The following is a 26,804-nucleotide window of genomic DNA, read 5'->3' as shown; positions in this document are numbered from 1 at the left end:
TACAGTTGTTAACCAGTTTCATCCCTTGAATGTACATGCACCAGTACTTTAACTAACTTATATTATTATGTTATATCCCTTAATACAATTTCTTGAAAGTGCTGCAGTAAAGCTACTATCAATATTTGAACTATGTACATACCACTGACTAGCTCTTCCCATTAGCAGCTTGGTTGAGTTCAGTTCTTGAATGAAGCTCAGTTCAGTTCAGTCACTCAGTCATGTCCAACTCTTTGCGACCCCATTGACTGCAGCATGCCAGGCTTCCCTGTCTGTCACCAGCTCCCCAAGCTTGCTCAAACTCATGTCCATCAAGTCAGACGTGAGTTTGAGCAATGAAGCTAGATACAAATTATTTGATGAATTATTGAATGAAGCTAAATTTGAATTATTTGATGGTAACACTTTCAGGTGCCTTGTCTCCCCATAAGAGGAAAATATGAAGTTTTTTGAGTATGCGGAATACATCTGTATCCTATACGGCTTAGGAAGTTTTTTCTTTTAGATTATCTTATTTGATCCTCTCAATATTACTGGTATAATAAGTATTGTTGGGATCATTATTTTATAGATGAGAAAACTGAAGCTCAAAATTAATTTACTCCAAGGCCAGATTTCCGCTTTTAATATAGGCAGAGTAGCTAGCTACAGACCAGTTCTCTCACCAAAAACAATTAGGAAAGATGGGAAAATATTTTTAAAATTTGTTTTAAGCCATTGGAGAGCTATGAAAGCAGCCAGAACTTGGAGGGCCAGGATCTAAAAGCTGAGGGATTTCATTTGGCACTACTTTTCTGCTTGAAGCATTTGCTAATTAGCAAGCAGTGACTTGGAGGCTAAGAAGCTGGGCCAAAAGAAAAAAAAGAAGGAGCTGGGCTGAAAGCAGCAGCTGAGAAACTGAACAGCACTTTTAGCAGTTTTATGCGATCAGGAGGAATCAGAGTAAAGGGAAGGAGAGCAGAAGTCCAGGATCCCCACGGAGAAGCCCTGGTACCTACTCAAAGCTCTCCTTTGAGATTCCCAAAGAGCTGCACCCTAAGAGCAGAGGTCACCTGGAAATAGACCAGCCCTCAAAGACTGAAACATATCATCCAGTTGACTTAGTTCCTACTTGGACTGAGATGAGCATCCCCTGCCATTATACACTGCCTGCTCAAGCAAAAGTCAATTCCTTCTGGAGGAAGATAAAGTCATCCAGAAGCTATGAAGGATTTCTGATGAGGAGATTAATGATTCTTTGCTGTTGTTCAGTGGCTAAGTCACTTCTGATTCTTTTGTGACCCCAAGGAGTATAGCATGCCAGGCTCCTCTGCCCATGGGGTTCTCACTAGAGTGAGTTGCCATTTCCTTCTTCGGGGATCTTCCTGGACCAGGGATCAAACCCACGTCCCCTGCATTGGTAGGCTGATTCTTTACCACTGAGCCACCTGGGAAACCCCAGTGATTCTTTACATACAGCTAATAAGTTTATTTTTACAGAGTCCTCTCACAATGTAATTCTTACAATAACCCAGGAAAGTACATCTAACCCACTTAACAGATGAGAAATATGAGACTGAAACTTGTTACTAGGTTTTCCAGGTGTATTTGATTTCACTTATATCACATATTCATAGGCTTTTTAAAAAGAATAAGGATGTTACAGATTTTTGAAACTAATAAAATTGCTAATATACATTTAATCCATTTTAACATACATTTGACAAAACATATATACTTATTGAAAACATAAATTTTGTGTCCTTTCATTATCCAAATGACTAACAAACTTTCAAATCATAAATGTGTATCATATTGTAAAATAAAGACAAGACTGAAATAAGACCACAGTGTCTTTATACATTTCCTAGAGATTAATATATGAACTCTATTATGTGTTGCTCTAGTAACTCCAGGATTTTTTTCTTTCAGTTTGGACACACTTTGGTGTGTCATTACCACTGTATAACTCCAAATGACAAAATAGGCAGATTAAGAAATGTAGGCATTCTGACAACCAGATTTTAAAGTGTTCTTCAAACAGTCAGGAAAATACCATCTATGTCTCTGAGTAATAACTCACTGATTAAGAATTATGAACCACACTTTTTGTTCAAATCTATTCTGATATTTGAGTAAGTATTAACATATTCCTTGAGGCTTTGAAGAAATATATTTAAAATGCATGAAAACTCTAAGACTCTCAGGATTCCTCATTTACCAAATATCACAAAGTGAGAGGTTAAAAGATCTGAAATCAATCATAAAATATTTCCATTATTCTGAAGATGTGAATTATAATTGTTGTGTCTTTAACATTTACTTTAGTGTGCTTTAATCATAGTGATTTGAAATACCATCATTTAAAAATTCAATAACTATGATTCTTTACTATAATCAAGGTTGTATGAAAATAACCAGGCACAGTATGCATAATTTGTTGTTATTTGCTATCTATCATGGTTTGCTTCATAGATTTCCTTGCAACCAAATACTATAAACTACCTAACAAGTATTTCAAATGGTTTCAGATTAGCTGACTTCGATCTAGTACTATCAAAGGTATATTTAACAGTTGATCAGCTATTAAAATTTACAAGTAATGTAAAAATCTGAAGTAGCATAAATTACTCTTCCTAATTCTATTTCCTTATATAACATAAAATGAAATAAATTTTAACAGTTTTTAAATTTTCCTTTGAGGCCTAAAAAGCATTAAAATATCTAGTGATTTGTTGGGAAAAAAAATGTTACATGGTATACAATTTGACTATTAATGTGAAAAAAATTACAGACACAGTTTTTAAAGTAGCTGATTAAGAACAGAAAATTGGCTGAAAATATGACCCTGGCTTCCCTGATGGCTCAGACAGTAACGAATCTGCCTGCAATGCATGAGACTCAGGTTCGATCCTGGGGTCGGGAAGATCCCCTGGAGAAGAGAATGGCTACTCACTCCAGTATTTTTGCCTGGAGAACCCCACGGACAGAGAAGTCTGGTGGTCTACAGTCCATGGCATCACAAAGAGTCAAACATGACTGAGTGACTGCCAGTTTCAGTTTCATTCACCATTAATAGAAATGAGATCACTGGGAGAGGAAACTGATGGAGCACAATATTCAGGTGATTCTGAGTTCCTTTTTGGACCTATAGAGTTTAAAATTCTTGGCAGGGCTGCCATGTTGCACAACTCCATTTCATTCCATGTAAATAGTGTGACAAGAACTTACACAACATTGGCCTAAGTTATGGGGCATTAGATGGAAATATCTAGTAGGCAGTTGGATTTAAAAGGCAAAAACTCAAGACAGGTGTTAAGAGTTAGAACTGCAAATATGGGAGACATGGGGAATAAGAATTGAAGTTATGGACATGGATGACATCTCCATGAACAGAAAGCAGAGAGGAAAGAGGGCCAAAAGCAGAAACTTGAGGAAAGTCTTCTTTTCGCGGGTGCGGGGAGAATAGGAGCAAACTGAAGAAATAAAGCCTGTCCTGTGGACTCCAGAGTTACCCGTTACTATCAGACCTGCTCCCTGTACTACACCACTGACACCGCATAAAAGCCAGTGCTAGCTATCTTCACTGTCTCAGTGTCAGTCCGAAAATGCTCTTCCTGACATTTCTTACACCATTTTCTTCCCCGTTCCCTACCCTATACCCTCACGCCTGGCCTTCCTATTTATGGTCTCCCCTTAAAGTGCTTGGCACTGCTTTCCAACTTTAACTTGGTATGTCTCTCCTCTGTCTCAGTTTGAACTCTCCCTCTAACAACACTGTCTCCTACTAACCTGAGGACATTCTCTGGGGCTGCATGTCTGAGTTCAGGACCTTGCAAGTGGCACGCCCACCAAGTTCCCTTTGGCCTCCTGAGTAGGGCAGATCGTGTAAAACATACACAGTGCCATAGAAAGAAAAGACCATCCGCAAGGAGGATGGTCACTCGGCAGGGGCTCCCTAGTGCCTACAAAATAAAGTCACAAATTCTTAACGATTATGTCCCAATCAGCCTTTCTAGATTTAGATACTCCTCTTTCCCTATAAGACATTACACTTAAAATTAGACTATCTGCTCTTTATTAGGCACATTTCCTATGCAAAGCTCTCTCTGCTTTTGCTCAAGCTAGCAGTGGAGAGAGTTGGTTTCCTATTAAATTGAGGCATGTGAATGTGACCAAGCTTGGCCCAAATTTGATGATAAGTAAGATGCTGTAGAAATAAGAGTATCTTAGATAACAATATGGATTAGCTCCATAATAACCATCAAGGTGTTTTAAGTGATCATTTTACTCAAGAAGAACTGGGGAAAACAAAATCAGGCTAAGAATAGATCTATACATTGGGTCAAGCAAATTCTCTATAAAAACTGGGATGGTTGGTGAATTGTATAGCATGTGAATTATACTTCACAAAAGCTGTTACCAAAAGAAAAAAATAAGTAGTGGCTAAAATATCTAGATGTGTACTCGGGGTATCTGGGTACACATTTTCAAAGAATAATGGTCCCTTAAAGAATGGGAGTAGAGACTATTGTTTGGCTGCTGTCCCTCCACAATCGGCTCTTCAAGCAAAGCCACAGTTGCGCCACAGGCCTCCGAATTGGTGCTCAGATGCTTTCGGGATTAGAACTGGTAACTGTCAGATGCTCAGCTGCCTGCTGACCTTAGCAAGGGCATCACTGACAACATCAAGCTCATGCTGAAGCTCGTTCATGGCGCTGGTTATACTCCTGGTATCTTTCAAGATCTGAATACTCCGTGTATATGGATTATACTTCACTCCAAATGGACGCTTGATTGTTTTGGTAAATTCTCTATGTAAGAAAACAAATAAGAGGCAATCAGTTTCTAGGGGGAAAATGATGAAAACAGAATACTGTCCATTAGTCTAACATTCAGTTCAGTTTGGTTCAGTCTTTGCGACCCCATGAATTGCAGCACGCCAGGCCTCCCTGTCCATCACCAACTCCCAGAGTTCACTCAAACTCACGTCCATTGAGTCAGTGATGCCATCCAGCCATCTTATCCTCTGTCGTCCCCTTCTCCTCCTCCCCCCAATCCCTCCCAGCATCACAGTCTTTTCCAATGAGTCAGCTCTTCACATGAGGTGGTCTAACGTTGAACATATCTAAACCCTATGTATACTACAAGTCCTTTTTCAAATGCCATTAAGCTTTCCCTTTCCCCTAGCTGAAATGAATTGCTCCTAGATAAAAGAACAATGTTTCATCTGTATCTCTTTAAGGCTTCCAATTTGTTATATAGTAATTTGCATACATTTTGTTTTCCCTATTAGATTATAAACTCTCTGATAAGAAGGAATGGGAAGTAACCAGTTTCTCAGTGCATCTGATTCATATTTGCAACCCTGAACATCACTGTAAACAACACATCCTAAATATTTACTGTGGAAGGGAGATATGTTCCAGGCAGAAGGTGCCTAGAGGGCTTCTAATTATTAGCTGCTTACTTCTGTGACTTGTTACATTACTGGACCTATCTAAGGCAGAGGCAAATTAAGGCATGAGGAAGATATACTTTACCTCATCTTCTCCTTTGCATCTTCAAAGCTTTCAGATACAAAGTAGACATCCTGAAAAGTTGTGATGAGACACTCCTGTTTGCATGTAATCTTGGGGTCAAAGGGCTTTACTTTGGCATGTCCGGAAAGAGCATGCTAGAGGACAAAGAGTCCGTAAATCAAAAAATACTATCCATTTTCATAGATCACCTTCTTCACACAGCTGCCAGAATCAGCACACCTCTGAATATATTATTAACACAGTGGTCCCAATCTACAATTCCAAACTTATTTCCTACATCTCTATTTAATCCACAATACACTAAACCAAAACAAATGAACTGCTATTCCCTATAAATGCCCCACTCTTTATAACACTCTTCTCCATGTAGGATGTACCCAAGGATCTTTATTTATTTACTGTTAATATGGCATCTGCTTTCTACCCAACAGTAGTTATTCCTGTACATGACTTTTACCCTCTAGCAGGTGGTGGGCTCTTTGAGAGTAGAACTGTACTTTGGACAACACTGAATACACACTCACCACCTAACAAACAGAGGTTCATTCCTTTATTGGATACATAATAAATCTCATTGAAGAATTCCCTAGAAAGTACTGAAGTTATTATTAGCACACCAAAAACAGTGAGGAAACAGCAAGACTTTGTTCAGCAAAAACTTTAAAATACTTATTTATTTAGAAGATATATCTATATTCTGAATAGGCATCTATATTCAGAAAACTTAGGAAAGAGAGAAAAATACCTCTTAGGTCTGCTTACTGCCACCCCAAGTATTTTCCGCAGTGAGCTCTTGTTCAAATCCAGAAACTATTTCAGGTCGTATCAATTACACTAAGTGAATATGGTTACGTGCAAATATTTACAACTCTTACTTTGAGTTCACTGATGGAAGAAAGTAAGCCGGCACCAAAGACTCTGAGCTGCCCCTCTTGTTTGCACAGACCAAACTCCACAGTGAAGAAGTAGCACTGCAAAAGGGCATCAGTATTTCTCTCACATCACAAATGGCTCAACTTAAAACAAATTATGACGCTTAGTCACTGACCCAAATTACCCTGGAATAACATCCAAGACCCCCAGACAAGCTCACAAGTATTTCTACAGTCTGGCCTTGACCAAGTCAGACTTCTCAAAGTTTTGTTCCGGGAACTCTTACATACTTTTAAAAATAACTGAGGACCCTAAGGACCTTCCGTTTATGCGGGATATAGCTAACTATATTTACCATATTCAAATATAAACTGAGACAAAATTTAAATAATGACTAATTAATTTTAAAATATAATAAACCATTTTATGGGCTTCCCAGGTGGCTCTGCAGTAAGGAATCTGCCAGCAATGCAGGAGACCCAGGTTCAATCCCTAGGTCAGGAAGATCCCCTGGAGAAGGGAATGGCTACCACTCCAGTATTCTTGCCTGGAGAATTCCATGGACAGAGGAGCCTAGCGGGGTACAGTTCATGAGGTGATAAAGAGTAGTATATGACTGAGTGACTAACACATTAAGTTCCTTGAAGGTGGGAATTAGACTTTACTCATCTTTATATTTCCAGCATGTTGTCTTATAAAGTGCTAAGAACCTATCATTTTTACTGCAAAAAGGGTATATAAACTATTAACATTGTTGTATTCTGGTGTTCTTTGTTTCTCTGCCTTTTTTTTAAGCTCATGTCTTGTTTGAAGTGAAGTGAAGTGAAGTTGCTCAGTCGTGTCCGACTCTTTGCAACCCCGTGGACTGTAGCCTACCACATCTTCTTTGGATAAACCTTTAACGTCTTCCTTTAATGTTATTTAAATTATTTAAATTAAATTAAATATAAGCAGAGACAAATTTTCTAATGCTCATCTGGAATATGTACTTTTAAACTACACAAATACTCACAGCCCACCCCAGTTAAGAATTAATGATCTTGTACAGTGATTTCCAGATTTATACCGTTGCCAGTTTTTGAACAGCCTCTTCTGAAGCTCCAAGAGAAGCCAGGCCAATTTCTTGGGAGAACTGAGCAAAACTAGGTTCAGCCAAAAGAGGGACATGACCTAAGAGTTCATGGCAGGTATCTCTGAAAAAAGAGGTATAAGTTGTCACACCATGACGTTTAACATAAATGCATGACCAACCATTCAATCAAATAAAACCCTGATCTTACTTTTATTCAAACTGATCAGGTGGTATTACTTTGGAAATGGACATTATTATAGTAAAGAAATCATTTTGGTTCAAAACCTTGAACATTCACAAACTCATATACATAAATTCACGCTAATACCCACAGACATCCACAGGTCGCCCCACCTCCACCCCCAAATGAGGTCTCTGTTCAAATGTCACCTTCTCAGACAGTCCTTCTCTGATCACTCTTTTCAAAATAGAAACACATACACGTACACACACACATCTGTCCCCTTTCCCTGCTTTATTTTTCTCCATGGAACTTATATTCTAATTTATTCATATTTACTTGTTTATTTTCTGTATTTCCCATTGGAATATAAGCTCTATGAAGGCAGGAAACTTTGCATTTTTTTCAGTCTTACATCCCCTATGCTTAGAACAGTACTTGGTACCTAACAGGTTGTCAATTACTACTGGTAATAATAATGGCTAACATGTATAGTGCATAAGAACATGTATTACAGGCCAGGCACCATTCAAAATGCTTTACGTGTGCTAATTCACTTGATCTTCAAGGAAAAAAGAAAAACTCATGAGGTAAGTACCATATTGATGGATGGATGCTGCAATAGAAGTACTTACGGTTCTGGAGTGTACAGAGGATCCGAACTGTGTCTCACGTACTGTGTGCAGTGAAAAACTCGAAAGGCTAAACCTGATAAGAAATCCCTTGGTGATAAGTAACCAGCCACAGGACGGATGGAAAAACCTGTGCGTTCTGCAAAGCAAAGGAGAAAAATGTTCACCAGAATAGACTAGTTACTGCAACATTTTAATTCTGCCAGTGGCACCAAGTTAACACTTTGAGGGAGAACATGAAATTAAAATGTGTCATACAAGTCATAATTATTAACCACTTAACAGTGGCCAGTGAGTTAAGAATTTTTACACATGACATCTCCTTTCATGTTTATGATTGAGACAGCTATAAAACTATGGCTCAAAGACTCAATAATGTGCCCAAGGCCACACAGTAGATGATAAATGTAGGATGAACCCAGGCCCTATAATACACCTTGCTGTCTCCATGAAGAGGTTAAACTGTTCTTTAGACAATCTTTCTTTTCTTTTTTTTTTAATTAAAAAAAAAAACTTTAAAAATCTGTTAGTTTAGATCAACCATTTTTTGAAACTATGACATTTTTAGCCAGTACCTTCTTGTAGCTTCTTTATTTTATGTGAACTGACTGGTGCTCTTTCATTCCCCAGCAGTTGAGACTGCATGCCCACTCTAAAAGTTATTTGCTCCAGTGGCTCTGGGGACCTCTATAAGCTCTAATTCTGTCCTTCATTTCAAACTCTCGGTTCAGTTCAGTTCATTTCAATCACTCAGTCATGTCTGATTATTTGCAACCCCATGGACTACAGCACACCAGGCTTCCCTGTCCATCACCAACTCCAGGAGTTTGCTCAAACTCATGTCCATAGAGTCAATGATGATACCATTCAACCATTTCATCCTCTGTCATCCCCTTCTCCTCCCGCCTTCAATCTTTCCCAGCATCAGGGTCTTTTCCAGTGAGTCAGTTCTTCTCATCAGGTGGCCAAAGTATTGGAGTTTCAGCTACAGCATTGGTCCTTCCAATGAATATTCAGGACTGATTTCCTTTAGGATGTACTGGTTGGATCTCCTTGCAGTCCAAGGGACACTCAAGACCTCCAACACCACAGTTCAAAAGCATCAATTCTTCAGTGTTCAGCTTTCTTTATGGTCCAACTCTCACATCTATATATGACTACTGGAAAAAACCATAGCTTTGACTAGATGGACCTTTTTGTTGGCAAAGTAATGTATTTGCTTTTTAATATGCCATCTAGGTTGGTCATAGCTTTTCTTCCAAGGAGCAAGCATCTTTTAATTTCATGGCTGCAGTCACCATCTGCAGTGATTTTGGAACCCAAGAAAATAATTGTTTCTCTCACTGTTTCCATTGTTTCCCCATCTATTTGCCATGAAGTGATGGGACCAGATACTATGATCTTAGTTTTTTGAATGTTGTATTTTAAGCCAGCTTTCTCACTATCCTTTTTTACATTTACTAAGAGTCTCCTCAGTTCCTCTTTGCTTTCTGCCATAAGGGTAGTGTCATCTGCATTTGTGAGGTTATTGATATTTCTCCTGGCAATCTTGATTCCACCTTGTGCTTCATCCAGCCTGGCATTTCGCATGATGTACTCTGCATGTAAGTTAAATAAGCAGGGTGGCAATATACAGCCTTGACAATATACTTCTTTCCCAATTTGGAACCAGTCTATTGTTCCACGTTCAGTTCTAACTGTTGCTTCTTGACCTGCACACAGATTTCTCAGAAGGCAGATCAGGTGGTCTGGTATTCCCATTTCTTGAAGAATTTTCCACAGTTTGTTGGGATCCACACAGTCAAAGGTTTTGGCATAGTCAATAAAGCAGAAGTAGATCTTCTTCTGGAACTCTCTTGCTTTTTCTGATCCAATAGATGTTGGCAATTTGATCTCAGGTTCCTCTCAGTTCAGTTCAGTTCAGTTCAGTTCAGTCGCTCAGTCGTGTCTGACTCTTTGCGACCCCATGAATCGCAGCACGCCAGGCCTCCCTGTCCATCACCAACTCCCGGAGTTCACTCAGACTCACATCCATCGAGTCAGTGATGCCGTCCAGCCATCTCATCCTCTGTCATCCCCTTCTCCTCCTGCCCCCAATCCCTCCCAGCATCAGAGTCTTTTCCAATGAGTCAACTCTTCGCATGAGGTGGCCAAAGTACTGGAGTTTCAGCTTTAGCATCATTCCTTCCAAAGAACACCCAGGACTGATCTCCTTCAGAATGGACTGGTTGGATCTCCTTGCAGTCCAAGGGACCCTTAAGAGTCTTCTCCAACACCGCAGTTCAAAAGCATCAATTCTTCAGTGCTCAGCCTTCTTCACAGTCCAACTCTCACATCCATACATGACCACTGGAAAAACCATAGCCTTGGCTAGACGGACCTTTGTTGGCAAAGTAATGTCTCTGCTTTTCAATAAGCTATCTAGGTTGGTCATAACTTTTCTTCCAAGGAGTAAGCATCTTTTAATTTCATGGCTGCAGTCACCATCTGCAGTGATTTTGGAGCCAAGAAAAATAAAGTCTGACACTATTTCCACTGTTTCCCCATCTATTTCCCATGAAGTGATGGGACCAGATGCCATGATCTTTGTTTTCTGAATGTTGAGCTTTAAGCCAACTTTTTCACTCTCCTCTTTCACTTTCATCTAGAGATTTTTTAGTTCCTCTTCACTTTCTGCCATAAGGGTGGTGTCATCTGCATATCTGAGGTTATTGATATTTCTCCCAGCAATCTTGATTCCAGCTTATGATTCTTCCAGCCCAGCGTTTCTCAAGATGTACTCTGCATATAAGTTAAATAAGCAGGGTGACAATGTACAGCCTTGACGTACTCCTTTTCCTATTTGGTTCCTCTACTTTTTCTAAATCCAGTTTGAACATCTGGAAGTTCTCGGTTCACGTACTGTTGAAGTATGGCTTGGAAAATTTTGAGCATTACTCTGCTAGCATGTGAGATGAGTGCAATTGTGCAGTAGTTTGAACATTTTTTGGCATTGCTTTTCTTTGGGACTGGAATGAAAACTGACCTTTTCCAGTCCTATGACCACTGCTGAGTTTTCCAAATTTGTTGGCATATTCAGTGCAGCACTTTAACAGCATCGTTTTTAGGATTTGAAACAGCTCAGCTGGTATTCCGTCACCTCCACTAGCTTTGTTCTTACTGATGTTTCCTAACACCCACTTGACTTTGCATTCCAGGATGTCTGGCTCTAGGTGAGTGATCACACCATCATGGTTATCTGGTTCTTGAAGATCTTTTTTGCATAGTTCTGTGCATTCTTGCCACCTCTTCTTAATGTCTTCTGCTTCTATTAGGTCCATACCATATCTCTCCTTTATTGTGCCCATCTTTGCATGAAATGTTTGCTTGGTATCTCTAATTTTCCTGAAGAGATCTCTAGTCTTTCCCATTTTATTGTTCCCCTCTATTTCTTTGCATGGATCACTGAGGAAGGCTTTCTTATCTCTCTTTGCTATTCTTTTGAACTCTGCATTCAGATGGGTATAGCTTTCCTTTTCTCCTTTGCCTTTAGCTACTCTTCTTTTCTCAGATATTTCTAAGACAGCCTCAGACAACCGTTTTGCCTTTTTGCATTTCTTTTTCTTGGAGATGGTCTTGATCACTGCCTTCTGTACAATGTCACAAACCTTCATCTATAGTTCTTCAGGCATTCTGTTTATCAAATCTATTCCCTTGAATCTATTTGTCACCTCCACAGTATAATCATAAGGGATTTGATTTAGCTTATACTTGAATGGTCTAGTGGTTTTCCCTACTTTCTTCCATTTAAGTCTGAATTTTGCAATAAGGAGTTCATGATCTGAGCCACAGTCAGCTCCCGGTTTGTTTTTGCTAACTGTATAGAGCTTCTCCATCTTCAGCTGCAAAGAATATAATCAATCTGATTTCAGTATTGACCATCTGGTGACGTCCATGTGTAGAGTTGTCTCTTGTGTTGTCAAAAGAGGGTATTTGCTACAACCAGTGCATTCTCTTGGCAAAACTCTGTTAGCCTTTGCCCTACTTCATTTTGTACTTCAAGGCCAAACTTGCCTGTTACTCCAGGTATCTACTTTTGCATTCCAATCTCCTATGATGAAAAGGACATCTTGTTTTGATGTTAGTTCTAGCAGGCCTTATGGGTCATCCTAGAATCTTTCAACTTCAGTTCTCACCTTCTGGTAATTCCAGTTCCACCCCCATTCCCTTGTACTTGGATTCTCCCACTCTGATGGGCAAAAGAATTTTCCGCAAAGATGGAGATGTTCATTATGTGGACTACCCAATAGGGTATCCACTAGCCATGTGTGGCTACTGAGCACTGAAATGTGGCTACTATGGTTGGGGAACTAACATCTTGATTTGCATTTATTTTAATTATTTAAACAACCACAGTTGTCTAGTGGCCACCATATTTGCCAGGGTAGGTAGCCCTTTCCAACTCACATTTTGTTGGAACTGACTCTCAATTTTGGTTTCTGTCTTTGACACTTTCCCTTGAAACATCTTTAGCTATAAGCTCTGCAGCCTGCTCAAACTCCAGACCCCAAGTGATCAGCTTTCAGTTTCATATCTATAACAAAATATTTCCTCTAAATCTCATGCAAATGTGATTTGATAATAACTTCTGTAGCATATGCTAGTCTATCTTTGTTAAGCCCCACAAGTTCATGTGCTTTGGTTCTCTGCCATTCTTAATCACTACTATTTTTAAATCTAGTTTTCATAGGAACTACTATCATGAGTTCTTCCCTTGTAAAAACTATATTGCCATCTTCTGTTTAGTTCTTAGTTTTGTATACAGTGGTTGAGGAGTGAGAATTATGGAGTTGAAAAAATATGTAGATGTTTATAACAGTCTATGTAATAAATTCTATTGTGATTGGAAGATACTATTTTTGAATTTATTACATAGACTGTTATAAACATCTACATATCTATTCAGCTCCATAAGATAAACTCCCTTTGGGGCTTTCCTGATAGCTCAGTTGGTAAAGAATCCGCCTGTAATGCAGGAGACCCTGGTTCGATTCCTGCGTCAGGAAGATCTGCTGGAGAAGGGATAAACTACCCACTCCAGTATTCTCGGGCTTCCCTTGTGGCTCAGCTGGTAAAGAATCCATCCACAGTGCAGGAGACCTGGGTTCAATCCCTGGGCTGGAAAGATCCCTTGGAGAAGGAAAAGGCTACCCACTCCAGTATTCCGGCCTGGAGAATTCCATGGACTGTACAGTCCATGGGGTCGCAAAGAGTCAGACATGACTGAGCAACTCTCACTTTCTCTAAACTCTCTTTGAGTCAACAACATAACTTCTATTTTTTCCCCTAAGGTTCTAATCTGCTGAGGTCAAAGGGGATGTTTATTTCTCTTACATATTGTAGACTCTGGAGATCACTGATCATTTTATTTCTTATTTTAGCTAGGAAAAAATAAGGAAACCTGGCCCAAGTAAGCATGATGGACTAAAAGGAGGAAAGTTGTCCTTACTCTTCAATTATGCTTCCCCTAAAATATCTTCTTTCTTGGGAAGACAGTAGAATCTTAGTGTAGAAAGGGGCTTCAGAGATCATTTACTCCAAGCTTTCCGAAGATGCCTGAATCTTCTCTATCACAGGTGGGTATGGAACTTTTGCATGAACATTTCCATGGATGTAGAACTAATCATCTCATTAGCAGGCTGCATTTCAAATGGCTATTTTAGCAAGATCTCCATTTTGAACTAAAAGTTTGCTCTTTCTATCCAACTGTCCTTTACTTTAGAGCTGTATAATAATCCCTCCAATACATAAGATGACCTTCAAATATTTAATTAAAGCTATAAGCTCCCCTAAATTCCCAGGTTCCCTAAGGATCCTTCAGATTTTATGTTATCTGATACATTTTTCTATCCCCTCACAATTCTGCTTACTTTCTTCCACATTTGCTCCAGGTTATGAATGTCCCTCTTCAAATGTGGTGCCCGATTCTCCAGGACAGAATACAAAAAAATTCTGACTTTCCATATAACCAGATGTTAGTCCGCTATAAAAAATTCTGTTGTGGTTGAAAAAGAGTTCAATACTTCTCTTATAAAAATTAATTAGCTCATTACCTTTTAAAAAGTTTGAGACATCTTCCAATTGTGGAATATTATCTTCCCGGTATCCACAGTATTTAGAAAGCAAAGGTAAGTTTTTGAGATACTCTCTGCAGGCATGAGTTGGGTAGAGTTTGTTGAGCTCTCGGAACACAGTTCCCCAGGTCTTAATCTCTTCTTCAGTGAATTCAACCCTAGGAATGGGGTCTCCACTAATGAGATAAAGAGAAGAAGTCATTTTGAACTAGCATCCAATAAACAGGAGCATATATTTTGTTTTCTATTTACTATATGAGCATAATTTATGCCATTTATTTCATTTTTTCAAAGTTTTAAGTTATTTTTATAGTACACTTACTGTTTATAGTTCATAGCCAAATCTGCAAAATACTTTCGTCTTTTACGGTAGACGTTGTCTTTGAAGCCCTAATAATTAAAGAAAAGTTTTTAAATATCCATTCTAAAATATACTTGACAAGTGATTTAGAAAACATTTCATTATTATGCGAGTGACTATAAAGAAGGGCTGTATAACTTATTTTGAGCAAGCACTGTTTAGAAGTTTACGATCATTTTAAAGTCAATGTTATATGATAGCTTTATATGATAGTGACTACAAAGATAAAAGATACTATGGATATAAAAATATTACAGTAGCTACAAAAATAAAATAGTTTGAGGAAAAAGAAAAGTACCACCCTAGTTAAAGTACATGGCTGTTTTCCAAGGGCAAGATTTTTTTCTTAATTGTTTGACTACATCTTCAGTTATATTTTCCTATAAAGTAGTTAATAACAAAGTAGTAATTACTAATATTTGATATCATGGCAGCTGAATCTAGCCTCAGAGTTTATTGCAAAATGCTGACATATTAATCACTTGCAGAAGAAAATAATGATAATAAAAACAGACAAAATAGCAACATTAGAATTTATACCTATAAAAGATATTTGATAAAAACAATAAGCAAAATAAGGCATCAAACAGTAAGTCTCAGGAGGAAATAATCCATAATACAAAATTGGAAAGAAGGGGAGGACACCTGAAAGGAAAGAATGAGACTTGTATGTTTAACGTAGATTTACAAGTCCCTACTATGCACCTGGCCTTGTGCTAAGATTCAGAAAAACACAGCACAATCTGGGTCTTCAAGGAGCTTATTTTAACCAATGATTTTGAAGCATATGATAAATGGCTTGTTAGAGACAGGCACAAATACCACTCGAACTCACAAGAGAAACTCGAATCCGAAGTATGTGAAGAGGACAGTGGGGGTAAGGAAAGGGTCCCCGGCATTGACTCCTAAGCTAAGTCTCAGAAGAGGAGCTGAGAGAGCTAGGTGTAGGACAGGAAGCACAGCACCAAGGACAACGCAGAAATAACAGCATGTTGTGCCTGGGAAAACAGACACGATTCGACATTGCGGGAGTCTGGAGAGCGAGCTGGAGCGCGGTGAAGGCTAGTTACAGGCCTGCTAACAAAGGTCTGTTTGAGAGCCTGGATTTTAGTCTTGGGGTAATTGGAAGCCATTGGGATTTTTTTTTAAATAACAACTTTATCAAGATGTAATATCACATACCTTAAAATTGACATTTTAAAATGTATAATTTAGTGGCTTCTAGGATATTGTGAACCACCTCCACCATGATTCCAGAACACTTTATCACCCCAAAAGAAACACCCTACTCATTTGCAGACTATTCCCATTTTCCCTCATCCCCAGCCCTGAAAGCCACTAATCTACTTCCAATTGCTAGGAATGTGCCTGTTCTGGACATTGTATATAAAAGAAATCACACAATATATGGCCTTCTGTGAATGGCTTTTCTTTCACTATGACAGAGATTTCAAAGTTCTTCACCCATGCTGTAGCATGTTGAGTGTTTCACGCTTTTCTATGGCCATTAAAAGGAAAGTGAAGTCTCTCAGTTTGTGACCCCGTGGACTGTAGCATACCAGGCTCCTCTATCCATGGGATTTTTCAGGCAAGGGTAGTGGAGTGGGTTGCCATTTCCTTCTCCAGAGGATCTTCCCAACCCAGGGATCGAACCCGGGTCGCCCACATTGCAGACTTTACCATCTGAGCCACCAGGGAAGCCTCATGGCCATTAGTATTTCATTTTGGGGACACACCATGCTTAAGTTATCCATTCATCATGATGGATATTTGGGTTGTTTCTACCTTTTTGCTACTATGAATAATGCTTTCATGAACATCCGTTTACAAGTTTTCACATGGACTTATATTTTCAATTCTCTTAGATCTGTACTTACGCACAAGAGGGGTAACTGTGACACTCAGGCTTTAGATCATTCTTGTGACTATAAGGAGAACAGAATGGAGGTTGCAAGGATGAAGGCAGGGAAACCAGTTAAGGGATATGGGAAGAATAAACAAGGAGCAAATTTAAGAAGTAGTTAGGAGGTGAAAATCAGCAGGCCTTGGTAGTAGGTCAGTAAAACTGATTTACATCCTTTTCCCCTTTCCATAAACATGCCCCAGATTTTCTTACCTTTCAATCTTTGCTCATTTTGCAATGAATTGTCATTTCTCTCCATCTCTTTGCTGCCCAAATTCTCTAAGGCAAAGTTAACAGGTTGCCTTTCTCTGATCTCTTCAGCTAGAAGTGTTTCCTCCCTTGTGTACATCTCAAAACAGCCTTTGCATGCCACTTAGCACACTTTTCATATTTAAATCTTGTGTGTGTGTTTATATATACCTGATTTACTTTTGCTGCTAGACTGTAAGATCTCCAAGGGCAGTTATAGGAATTCATTCATTCCAATACTTACTTGATAAGATATTATTATAAATTCACTGATCAGCTGGGAGCTGTCCAAAGCAGTACATGGTCACATTTATACAGCTAGTGAGTGACAGAAGCTAGATTAAACCCCTGGCCTGTACAACTCTAATGTGGACTTGCTCTTCTCCTCCCCTCCTAGGATCCTAGACGTCCATAAGAAGTCCTAAGGCTCCAGATTTAGTAATGCTCCAACTCACGCCTGTACTGTATCACATTTTAATAGAAACTGCAGACACAGTCTTAACTGTAGCATAATTCTTGGAAGAGCTCTCAATTTTAAGAATTCCAGACATGGGACAGATGTTTCGGAGCCAATGAAATTGGATGCTCTTCAGTCACTTGGTATCAAGTCCACCGACATGAAGGTCTAATAACACTTCCTGAAACTCAGATTAATCAAGATCCTTATTTAGTCTAGAATAAGCACTTTCTCTAAAAAAGAAAAATAATATCCTTAACATCTTAGTTCATTTTAAATTATTTTCATGAAAATATTATATTTTTATATTCTATATTTAAAATATTTACAGGATGGTCAGCATCCAGTTCGGATCCATACATCAGAACTCTGTTGGAACAATGGTCCAGGTCAGAAATCTTCTTTGGAAACCAAGGAACAGTTTCCATACCTGCAAAATACAAAAACCACTAAGAGTTGAAGAGATCCTCTTAAATTAGGCAATAAGAAAGAAGAAATTAAGGAAGTCACAAATCCATTTGGATGAGATTTTTTATTTTGGCTTGCACTTTGAGGCAAAATGTAAACAAGTTGCTCTAGTTCTAATAAGTACATCTTATTCAAAATTTTTGAATTTAAAAATGTTTTGAGCGTAACTTCCTAAATCTTGGAGAAATGATGTATTTTAGTCACAGACCAAAAGTTCAAAACAGTTTAAGCTACAACTTTCAGTTTAGTTCAGTCGCTCAGTTGTGTCTGAATCTTTGCAACCCCATGAATTGCAGCACGCCAGGCCTCCCTGTCCATCACCAACTCCCAGAGTTCACTCAAACTCATGTCCATTGAGTCCGTGATGCCATCCAGCCATCTCATCCTCTGTCATCCCCTTCTCCTCCTGCCCCCAATCCCTCCAAGCATCAGGGTCTTTCCCAGTGAGTCAACTCTTCGCATGAGGTGGCCAAAGTACTGGAGTTTCAGCTTTAGCATCATTCCTTCCAAAGAACACCCAGGGCTGATCTCCTTTAGGATGGACCGTTGGATCTCCTTGCAGTCCAAGGGACTCTCAAGAGTCTTCTCCAACAACACAGTTCAAAAGCATCAATTCTTTGGTGCTCAACTTTCTTCACAGTCCAACTCTCACATCCATACATGACCACTGGAAAAACCATAGCCTTGACTAGACGGACCTTTGTTGGCAAAGTAATGTCTCTGCTTTTTAATAGGCTGTCTAGGTTAGTCATAACTTTTCTTCCAAGGAGTAAGCGTCTCTTAATTTCATGGCTGTAATCACCATCTGCAGTGATTTTGGAGCCAAGAAAAATAAAGCCTGACACTGTTTCCACTGTTTCCCCATCTGTTTCCCATGAAGTGATGGGACCAGATGCCATGATCTTCGTTTTCTGAATGCTGAGCTTTAAGCCAACTTTTTCACTCTCCTCTTTCACTTTCATCAAGAGGCTTTTTAGTTCCTCTTCACTTTCTCCCATAAGGGTGGTGTCATCTGCATATCTAAGGTTTTTGATATTTCTCCCGGCAATCTTGATTCTAGCTTGCTCTTCCTCCAGCCCAGCGTTTCTCATGATGTACTCTGCATATAAGTTAAATAAGCAGGGTGACAATATACAGCCTTGACGTACTCCTTTTCCTATTTGGAACCAGTCTGTTCCATGTCCAGTTCTAACTGTTGCTTCCTGACCTGCATACACATTTCTCAAGAGGCAGGTCAGGTGGTCTGGTATTTCCATCTCTTTCAGAATTTTCCACAGTTTATTGTGATCCACACAGTCAAAGGCTTTGGCATAGCTACAACTTTAGCTATCTTTAAAAAGTAGATAAGGATGAACTTTACAGATTAAGGTGCAAATTTATTAAAAACTCTGAATGTTTTTAAATTTAAATGTTTAAAACTCTGAATGTCTTTAAATTTAAATACTTTTAAATTATTAAAAACTCTGAATGTGTGGCTTAGCTGTTAAAGAATCTGCCTTAAATGCAGGACACCTGGGTTTGATACCTGGGTTGGGAAGATCCCCTGGAGAAGGAAAAGGCTATCCACTTCAGTATTCTGACCTGGAGAATTCCATGGACTGTACAGTCCATGGGGTCGCAAAGAGTTGGACACAAGAAACTTTCACTTTCACTGAATGTTTATTTTTGTTGATTAAAAGTATCCTAGATATCACATATGTCTTTGCCACTTTGATCTTCTTGCCATCCCTCATACATACAAGCCTTCCTAAAGCTCTTCTCCCTGGAATAACTATTCCACTCCCAGTCCTGCTCCACCTCATCGTTCAATTTTCCTGAGAATATCCTTCTCCTTCAAGACCCAAATCAAATGAGCCTTCCCTGACCCTGTAGGTGGCGCTAATTCTCTATCTTCTAGGTTCCCGGGACTATGATTCTAATTCTTCAAAAGCTTTTACTATATTTTACTGTAATGAAACCGTATATGGCTGTCTTACAGAAAATAATTGGAATGACTCTAGGGTATGATTATTTTTTATATCCCCATTTCTTAGTAGAAATATCTGACACAAGCTGCTGTTCCCTAAATATCAACTGAAAAATTTAGCCACTATAAGACTCATCATTTTATAGACGAGGTAACCAAGGTCCAGGGCTTCCCAAGTAAAGAATCTGCCTGCCAATGCAGGGGACACAGGTTCGATCCCTGGGTCAGGAAGATCCCCTGGAGAAGAGAATGGCAACCCACTCCAGTATTCTTGCCTGGAGAATCCCATGAACAGAGGAGCCTGGCGGGCTAGAGTCCATGGGGTCACAAATAGCTGGACATGACTGAAGTGACTTAGCACACATAGGCATACAAACACATAACAGATGACTATCAGCGCTTATTACATCCCCAATCTTGTAACATAATCTGAAGGGATTATTTAAAATTGAGGACCATATACAAAAATGACTGATTTATTTGCTTGTGTTTTGCCCTAGGTAACCTACAAGGATTTTTTCACAATAGAGATTTTAGACTATATCCTTGCTATCTGAGCATCCAAAAACTTAGAGGGCTTTACTCCTTTTTCATTTGGTTTTGGTGGAAGTGAGGGCAAGGAAGAATGTTGTATTTCACATATAAAGTATTTCATATCATAGTTGTCAGTAACTGTCAACAGTTTCAGCAGATTTAAATATCCATATAATATCTGCTAAGAATCTGCCCTGTAAGAGTTATTAAGTGCTCAGAGATTGTGAATTTGAGATTTGTGAAACCAAGAAATGCCTGACAATTTAAAAATTGAGATAACTAAATGGATTTCTAACTATTCTGAATTCTTTATTATACTCAAGGTTTCCTTTTCACTTCTCTCACCTTTGATAAAGTGTTGCTTTATAATTTTTCTTTAGCACCTTGAGCAGTTACATTTTGTATTTCTTTATTATCAGATTGTAAGCAATTTAAAGAGACAGTATTTGATTTTTACTTTCATGCCTTTAAGATAAACATAAGATCAGACACATATATTATGCACTTAATCATCTGAATAGCATTTTCACCTTTCAACTTACCGTCTTCCTTCACAGTAAAATTATCTGGTAGATTCACAGAGAGAATATTAGAATGAGACTTCAACAGATGAAAAATATCATTCAGTTGTTCTCTACTGATATCACAGTCAACAAAAATCTCAAATTCTGAGCTTCTTCTCTTTGATTTTCGGGACTCGATGTGTAACAGGTTCACATGCTTCTCCTGTGGAAAGAAGAAGATGAAGAGTATCCATGGCTGCCGCAAATGGTTATAGTCTCTGAGCGAACTGCTTTCATTACCGCTGAAAATCAATCTCATCATTTGTCACGGTAGCCAGCGGGGGGCAAAGTCCATTTTCAGTCCTGCCAGCAGCAAAACAATTCCTCCTAAATGTTAGGTACTTTTTTTTTAAGTTTGAAAAATTCATCACACCCTCCAGAAACCAATAAATGAAATGAACACCCACTAGGGAGTCCCCCAGATTTCCACAACTGATTGGCATTCAAATCAAAAGACCTAGTCTTCTAGATGAAAAGAACTCTTTGAAAATTCTCACAAATAAAGGCTAGCTTTTTGAAAAAGTTATCTTAGTGTCTAGTCCTTCAGAAAGAAAAGTTTCCTTTGAAAAAATCCATTTACTAAAACTAGATGAACAGCTTGAGCACAAAATGTTGAATACCTCCAATCTCCTAGGCTACAAACTCAAGTAACCAGCTGAATCAGACTGCTTCTTCTGATGTCTTCCCATGCCAGCCTGAGCTATGGGTGCCATATGTGTAAACCTGCTAGGGGAGGGTATCTTCTGTTACCAGTTTGGGTGGTGAGGGAAAACCCTGGTGACATAATCATGAAACATAAGAACCAATCATCCAACATCTAAAAAATGAGAAAGAGTAGATGCTCTCCAATACTAACATGTCGAATCTAAATTAACTTCATGAACACCTGTATAGCCAGGTAAGGGTGGTGAAGCATATGAAGAAAGACAAGACATACAAGAAGTTGACAATCTAGTTGGCTAATACATGAAAGACTGAAGTGTGTGTGTGTGTGTGTGTGTGTGTGTGTGTGTGTGTGCGTGCGTGCGCACGCACTCAGTCATGTCCAACTTTTTGTGGCTCTGTGGACTGTAGCCCACCAGGATCCTCCTCTGTCCATGGAATTTTCCAGGCAAGAATACTGGAGTGGGTTGCCATTTCCTACTCCAGAGGATCTTCCCCACCCAGGGATCAAACCTTCATTTCTTGTGTCTCCTGCATCGGCAAGTGGATTCTTTACCACTAGCACCACCTAGGGAGCCTGAAAGACTTAAGAAAATACAAATAGTTGGGCTTCAGGTGCAGAAGATGTTCCACAAAGGGAAAAAGCATCATGAGCTAGAGAACGTAGAAGCTTCTATGAAGTAGATAGGAACTGAGGCGAGTCTTAATAAACAGAAGGGGAGAAGTGGGATTCCAAACAAGAGGGACTTGTATGAGTAAAAGTAGGGATGAGATAATTATCAGGGAACATGAACTTGATAAATAACAATAGAGAGTGAGTGTCAGGGATGTTGGGAACTGGAATAGGCAGGGTTCATCCTGGAATGTAGAATCTATCGTGGAACCAATAGAAGAAAGTGAGCTACAAATACTGGAGCTGATCAGGAACAAAGGAGAGTTTCAGTGAATCTATTTCTTATGAATTTTATAATAAGAAATATTTTTTGAAAGATTACTTGAACAAATGTAAAGCTATACATTATGTTTTGGTAGAAAAAGACACAAAATGTAATTTCTTCCTAAATGAATCTAAAATTGAGTGCTATTAAAATCAAAATATTGATGGAATGTGGCAAGGAAATATAATCAAATAATTTAAAAGTCCATCCAGGAGAAAAATTTAGTCAAGAAGATCCAAGAAAATTCCAGTAAAGTTAAAGCAATAAGTGAGACATTCCCTATCAGATATTTCAATTACAGAAACAGAGGCACAAGGAGGTTAAGCAGTTTATCCAAAGGCACACAGTTAGTAAGTGTTCAAGCTGGAATTCAAAGTCAGGCTGTCCAAATCCATAGTCTATGCCCTTAAACACTATGTTGTAATCTTGTACTAGGTACATAAAGAAATAAAAAGTCAGAATAATGGATAATATGGCTTTTCTCTGAGCAAGATTTACATAATCTTAATAATGAAAACACTAAAGACTGATATAGCCAAAAACTGGGGCATAACTACACTGGGAAGGTGGGGCAAAGGGGAGTTGAGGAGGCCTCTAGAAAGGGAGTTGTGCCAAGGAAGCTAAATGTTTACTTCCATCGGAGAAAACCAACAGGTAATATCTACAAATGGAAAAATCAAGAAATAGCAGCAGAATACACATTGTTTATAAATGTAGAAGTTAATACCATACAATATAGTTAAAAGAGTTGAAAATGGTTGCCCCCTATAGGTTGAAAAAGTGAAAAAAGAGAAAGTCAAACCTGAGTCTCCCGCACTACAGACAGATTCTTTACCATCTGAGCCACCAGCGAAGCTCAGTGGATAGGAATCCGCCAGCTAATGCAGAGGTCATGAGTTCACTCCCTGGGTCAGTAAGATCCCCTGGGGAAGGGAAAGGCAACCCATGCCAGTATCCTTGCCTGGGAGAGGAGCCTGGCAGGCTACAGTGCATGGGGTCACAGAAGAGTCAAACACAACTTAGTGACTAGACAACAACAACGATCATTTCTCTACTAACATAACTGTTCAGTGTTTGTCTTCTGCACTGGACTGTGTGCACTGGGAGGACGGGCACTGGGTCTGCTCCGCTCCCCTGTATCCGGCAGGGCACTGTGCCTTTAGTGAAGTGAAGTCGTTCAGTCGTGTCCAACTCTTTGCGACCCCATGGACTGTAGCCTACCAGGCTCCTCTGTCCATGGGATTTTCCAGGCAATAGTACTGGAGTGGATTGCCATTTCCTTCTCCAGAGGATCTTCCCGACCCAGGGATCAAACCGGGGTCTCCCGCATTGTAGACAGACGCTTTACCGTCTGAGCCACCAGGGGGGAAGTACCGTGCCCTTCAGTTCAGTTCAGTTCAGTCGCTCAGTCGTGTCCAAGTCTTTGCAACCCCATGAATCGCAGCTGGCACTCAGTAAGCACTCGTGTTCCGACTGGCTGACCCAATTTCCTTAAGACAGATTTATGAAAGTAAAACTACTGGCCCGAAATGTGTGAACACTTTCAGACTCACAATACATGTTGCCAGATTGTTTCCCTACACATCACAGCAATTTTCCTTCACATCAAAGGTGTAGTTAAGTGCCAAATGCACTGAAGCTCTGACAGTAAGGAGTAGTATAATTGTAGAATCTTTGCTATTTTGCTGTATAAAAATATAATTTAACATATTAATATCAATGATATCATTAAAATCTGAATATTTATTTAGCTAAAATTAAAATTTGCTTCTTCAAAATCTATGAAGTAAATCTTTCTTTCTCCACTTCTTTATTACTTAAATAATAAATTATTTCTATAAATTGTTTGTATCCCTTGCCCACCTGATAGAACTGAGCAATATTTTAGAAATTTAAATGCTTAAAACATTTCTGTAGTCCACCAAAGACAAATTTACGAATAATCTTATAGATCCATTTCATAAAAGTTTTATGCAAAAATATGGAGAGTATTTACCTGGAAGATTTTCAGTGCTTTTATAAGTCCTCCAACTTCATTTTTTAAGGAAAAAATAAGGGCTGCTCTTTCCCTTTCGAAGGAATGGTCTTTGTTTTCCTTATTGTCTTCAATCATGATCAGTTTGGTGTACTTCTCTAAAAACAAAATATGAAAATAGAAAGATCTAAAAAAGAAAGTTATGCGATGTAGGCAATGTTTGATAATACAGATATTTGAAACTCAGACAATATTTGATAACATTAACCAGGTTTTAGTTTCTTCACCTATAAAACATGAGTGTACAGATATACTTTGCAAGGCCATAATGAGACCAAAATAAGCTAAAAGATTGCCTAGCATAGTACTTAGAATATAATAGGCATACAATACATGTTAGTAGTTGCCTTCTCTTTTTTTTTCCTAATCCAGTGCTTTCGGGGTAAGACTCAAGCCCATGGGCTTCTTGCAGTCATCCTGACTATTGTGGTCTGAACTGAGCACTCTTCCTCTATGAGAACCTACCTCCTCTCCCCCTACAATTTTAGCACTTTATTAAACTGGATCTTTCTTGTTTTTTTAGTGTCAGATGTACAACTTAGTGATTCAGTGTTTTCATAGATTATATTCCATTTAAAATTATCATAAAATACTGATATATTCTCTGTGCTGTATAATATATATATCCTTGTAGCTTATTTATTTTATAGGTAGTAATTTTTACTGTTAATCTCCTATGCTATTTTGTCCCTTCCTCCTCTACTCTCCCACTGGTAACCACCAGCTGTTCTCTATATCTGTAAGTCTGTTTCTGTTATTTTCATTTACTTGTTTCATATTTTAGATTTCACATGTAAGTGATAATATACAGGATTTGTCTTTCTCTGACTTATTTCAGTAAGCATCATACCCTCGGGGTCCATCCATATTGCTGCCAGTGGCAGAATTTCATTCTTTTTATGGCTAATATTCCATTGCGTGTGTATACATATTTATATATTGTTGTTGTTCAGCCACTAAATCATGTCCAGCTCTCACAAGGCTCCTCTGTCCTTCACTATCTCCCAGAATTTACTCAAATTCATGTCCATTGAATGGGTGATGCCATCCAACCATCTCGTCCTCTGCTGCCCCCTTCTTTTGCATTCAATCATATATATATGTCTCTGTATCTTGGCTATTATAAATTATGCTACTGTGAATATTGGGGTGCGTGTATCTTTTCAAAGTAGTGTTTTCATTTTCTTTGAGTGTAAGCCCAAGAGGAATTTCTGGATCACATAGTAGTTCTATTTTTAGTTTTTTGAGGCACTTCCATACTGTTTTCCATAGTGGCTGCACCAGTTTACATTCCCACCAGCAAACCAGAAGGGTTACCTTTTCTCCACATCTCACCATTTGTTAATTGTAGTTATACTGGGTCTTGAATGGCTTTCCTCAAAAGTGTCACTCATACATGGCTTCTAAAAAGAGAGCAAACTCCTTCAGAACAGGGATAGGGCCTTTTATTTCTTTTGTAAATTCAAGAGTCTGGACAGCTCTGGACACAGGTGGACTAGATGGATAACTGCTAGCCCAGAGAATTCTGGTTCCAGGTAAGTGTGTGCTTTCTCTCTGACTGTGGAATCCCCTAGGCCATGAGCCCTGAAGCCATTTTAGTATTGGCCTACAAATACCATATGATTACAAATACAACTGTGTGTATATGTGTTGGGGAAGGTGAGAATAGTGTAGCAGATAGATGTAGGGTACAGTAACTTTGTACTGGTGACTCTCAATTGAGAAATACACACTTGAGAAATAAGATTTAGATTAGTAAATGGAAACAGCATGTTGAAGATTTACAGTTATTAGTTTTCTTTGGGTTATTAATTCTTCCTGATTGCCCAGTTTCACATCATTGTTCTAGCAGAACTGACGTTTAACAGCTTAAATTGACATAACCAATCTCACTGCCTTTTGCCACCATGCATGCATTGATCCAAGACTGTGGAGCAAGTATCATAGGATGGCATGGGCTTGAAGCCAGAGAGACTGTGTTCCAGTACCCCGCAGTTCAAACTTCACGAACTCGTGGAAGCCTTCCCTGACCTCCCCAAGTCAACCCCTAGTGTTGATTCTCATTGCACCAGATACTTCCTACTCATAACAGCAGTCACAGGTGCAGCTGTAGCTCACCTGTATATATGGTTGTTCTGTATTTACAACTATCCTATGAGTTCCGTGGGGGGCAGGGATCACATATACTTTTATTCACCATTGTTAGTACCTAGCACAGTCTCTGCACATAACAGGGACCAAACAGATGTCACAGAATGAATAAATGAATGAAAG

The 26,804-nt window shown here is 38.9% G+C and overlaps 1 protein-coding gene across 1 annotated transcript; it reads right to left on the bottom strand.

The window, feature by feature from the left end:
* Positions 1–1,544: 1,544 nt before the first annotated feature.
* TPH1 (tryptophan hydroxylase 1) lies at positions 1,545–25,929 on the bottom strand. Its single transcript, XM_068988399.1, has 11 exons — positions 25,866–25,929; positions 24,492–24,628; positions 20,874–21,057; positions 17,693–17,793; positions 14,716–14,783; positions 14,373–14,569; positions 8,284–8,419; positions 7,462–7,588; positions 6,398–6,493; positions 5,523–5,656; positions 1,545–4,793 (listed from the first exon to the last, which is right to left on the bottom strand). The coding sequence occupies exons 2-11, from the start codon at positions 24,606–24,608 to the stop codon at positions 4,619–4,621; spliced, it is 1,335 nt and encodes a 444-aa protein (XP_068844500.1). The 5' UTR covers positions 24,609–24,628; positions 25,866–25,929; the 3' UTR covers positions 1,545–4,618.
* Between the last annotated feature and the right edge of the window lie 875 nt (positions 25,930–26,804).

This window comes from Capricornis sumatraensis, chromosome 16, assembly GCF_032405125.1.
Source record: "Capricornis sumatraensis isolate serow.1 chromosome 16, serow.2, whole genome shotgun sequence".
NCBI classification, from domain to species: domain Eukaryota; kingdom Metazoa; phylum Chordata; class Mammalia; order Artiodactyla; family Bovidae; genus Capricornis; species Capricornis sumatraensis.
The sequence above is the reverse complement of the archived record's forward strand: the minus strand, read 5'-3'. Positions and strand labels throughout refer to the sequence as shown.

What these genes read in the sequence shown, in the direction of transcription:
- TPH1 (XM_068988399.1), bottom strand. Translation starts at nt 24,608, where the DNA reads ATGATTGAAGACAATAAGGAAAACAAAGACCATTCCTTCGAAAGGGAA. An exon ending in TTGGCTATGAACTATAAACA is followed by an intron (nt 14,570 to 14,715) that starts GTAAGTGTACTA and finishes TTATCTCATTAG; the next exon opens with TGGAGACCCCATTCCTAGGG. An exon ending in CCTCTGTACACTCCAGAACC is followed by an intron (nt 7,589 to 8,283) that starts GTAAGTACTTCT and finishes CTCTTTTTTCAG; the next exon opens with AGATACCTGCCATGAACTCT.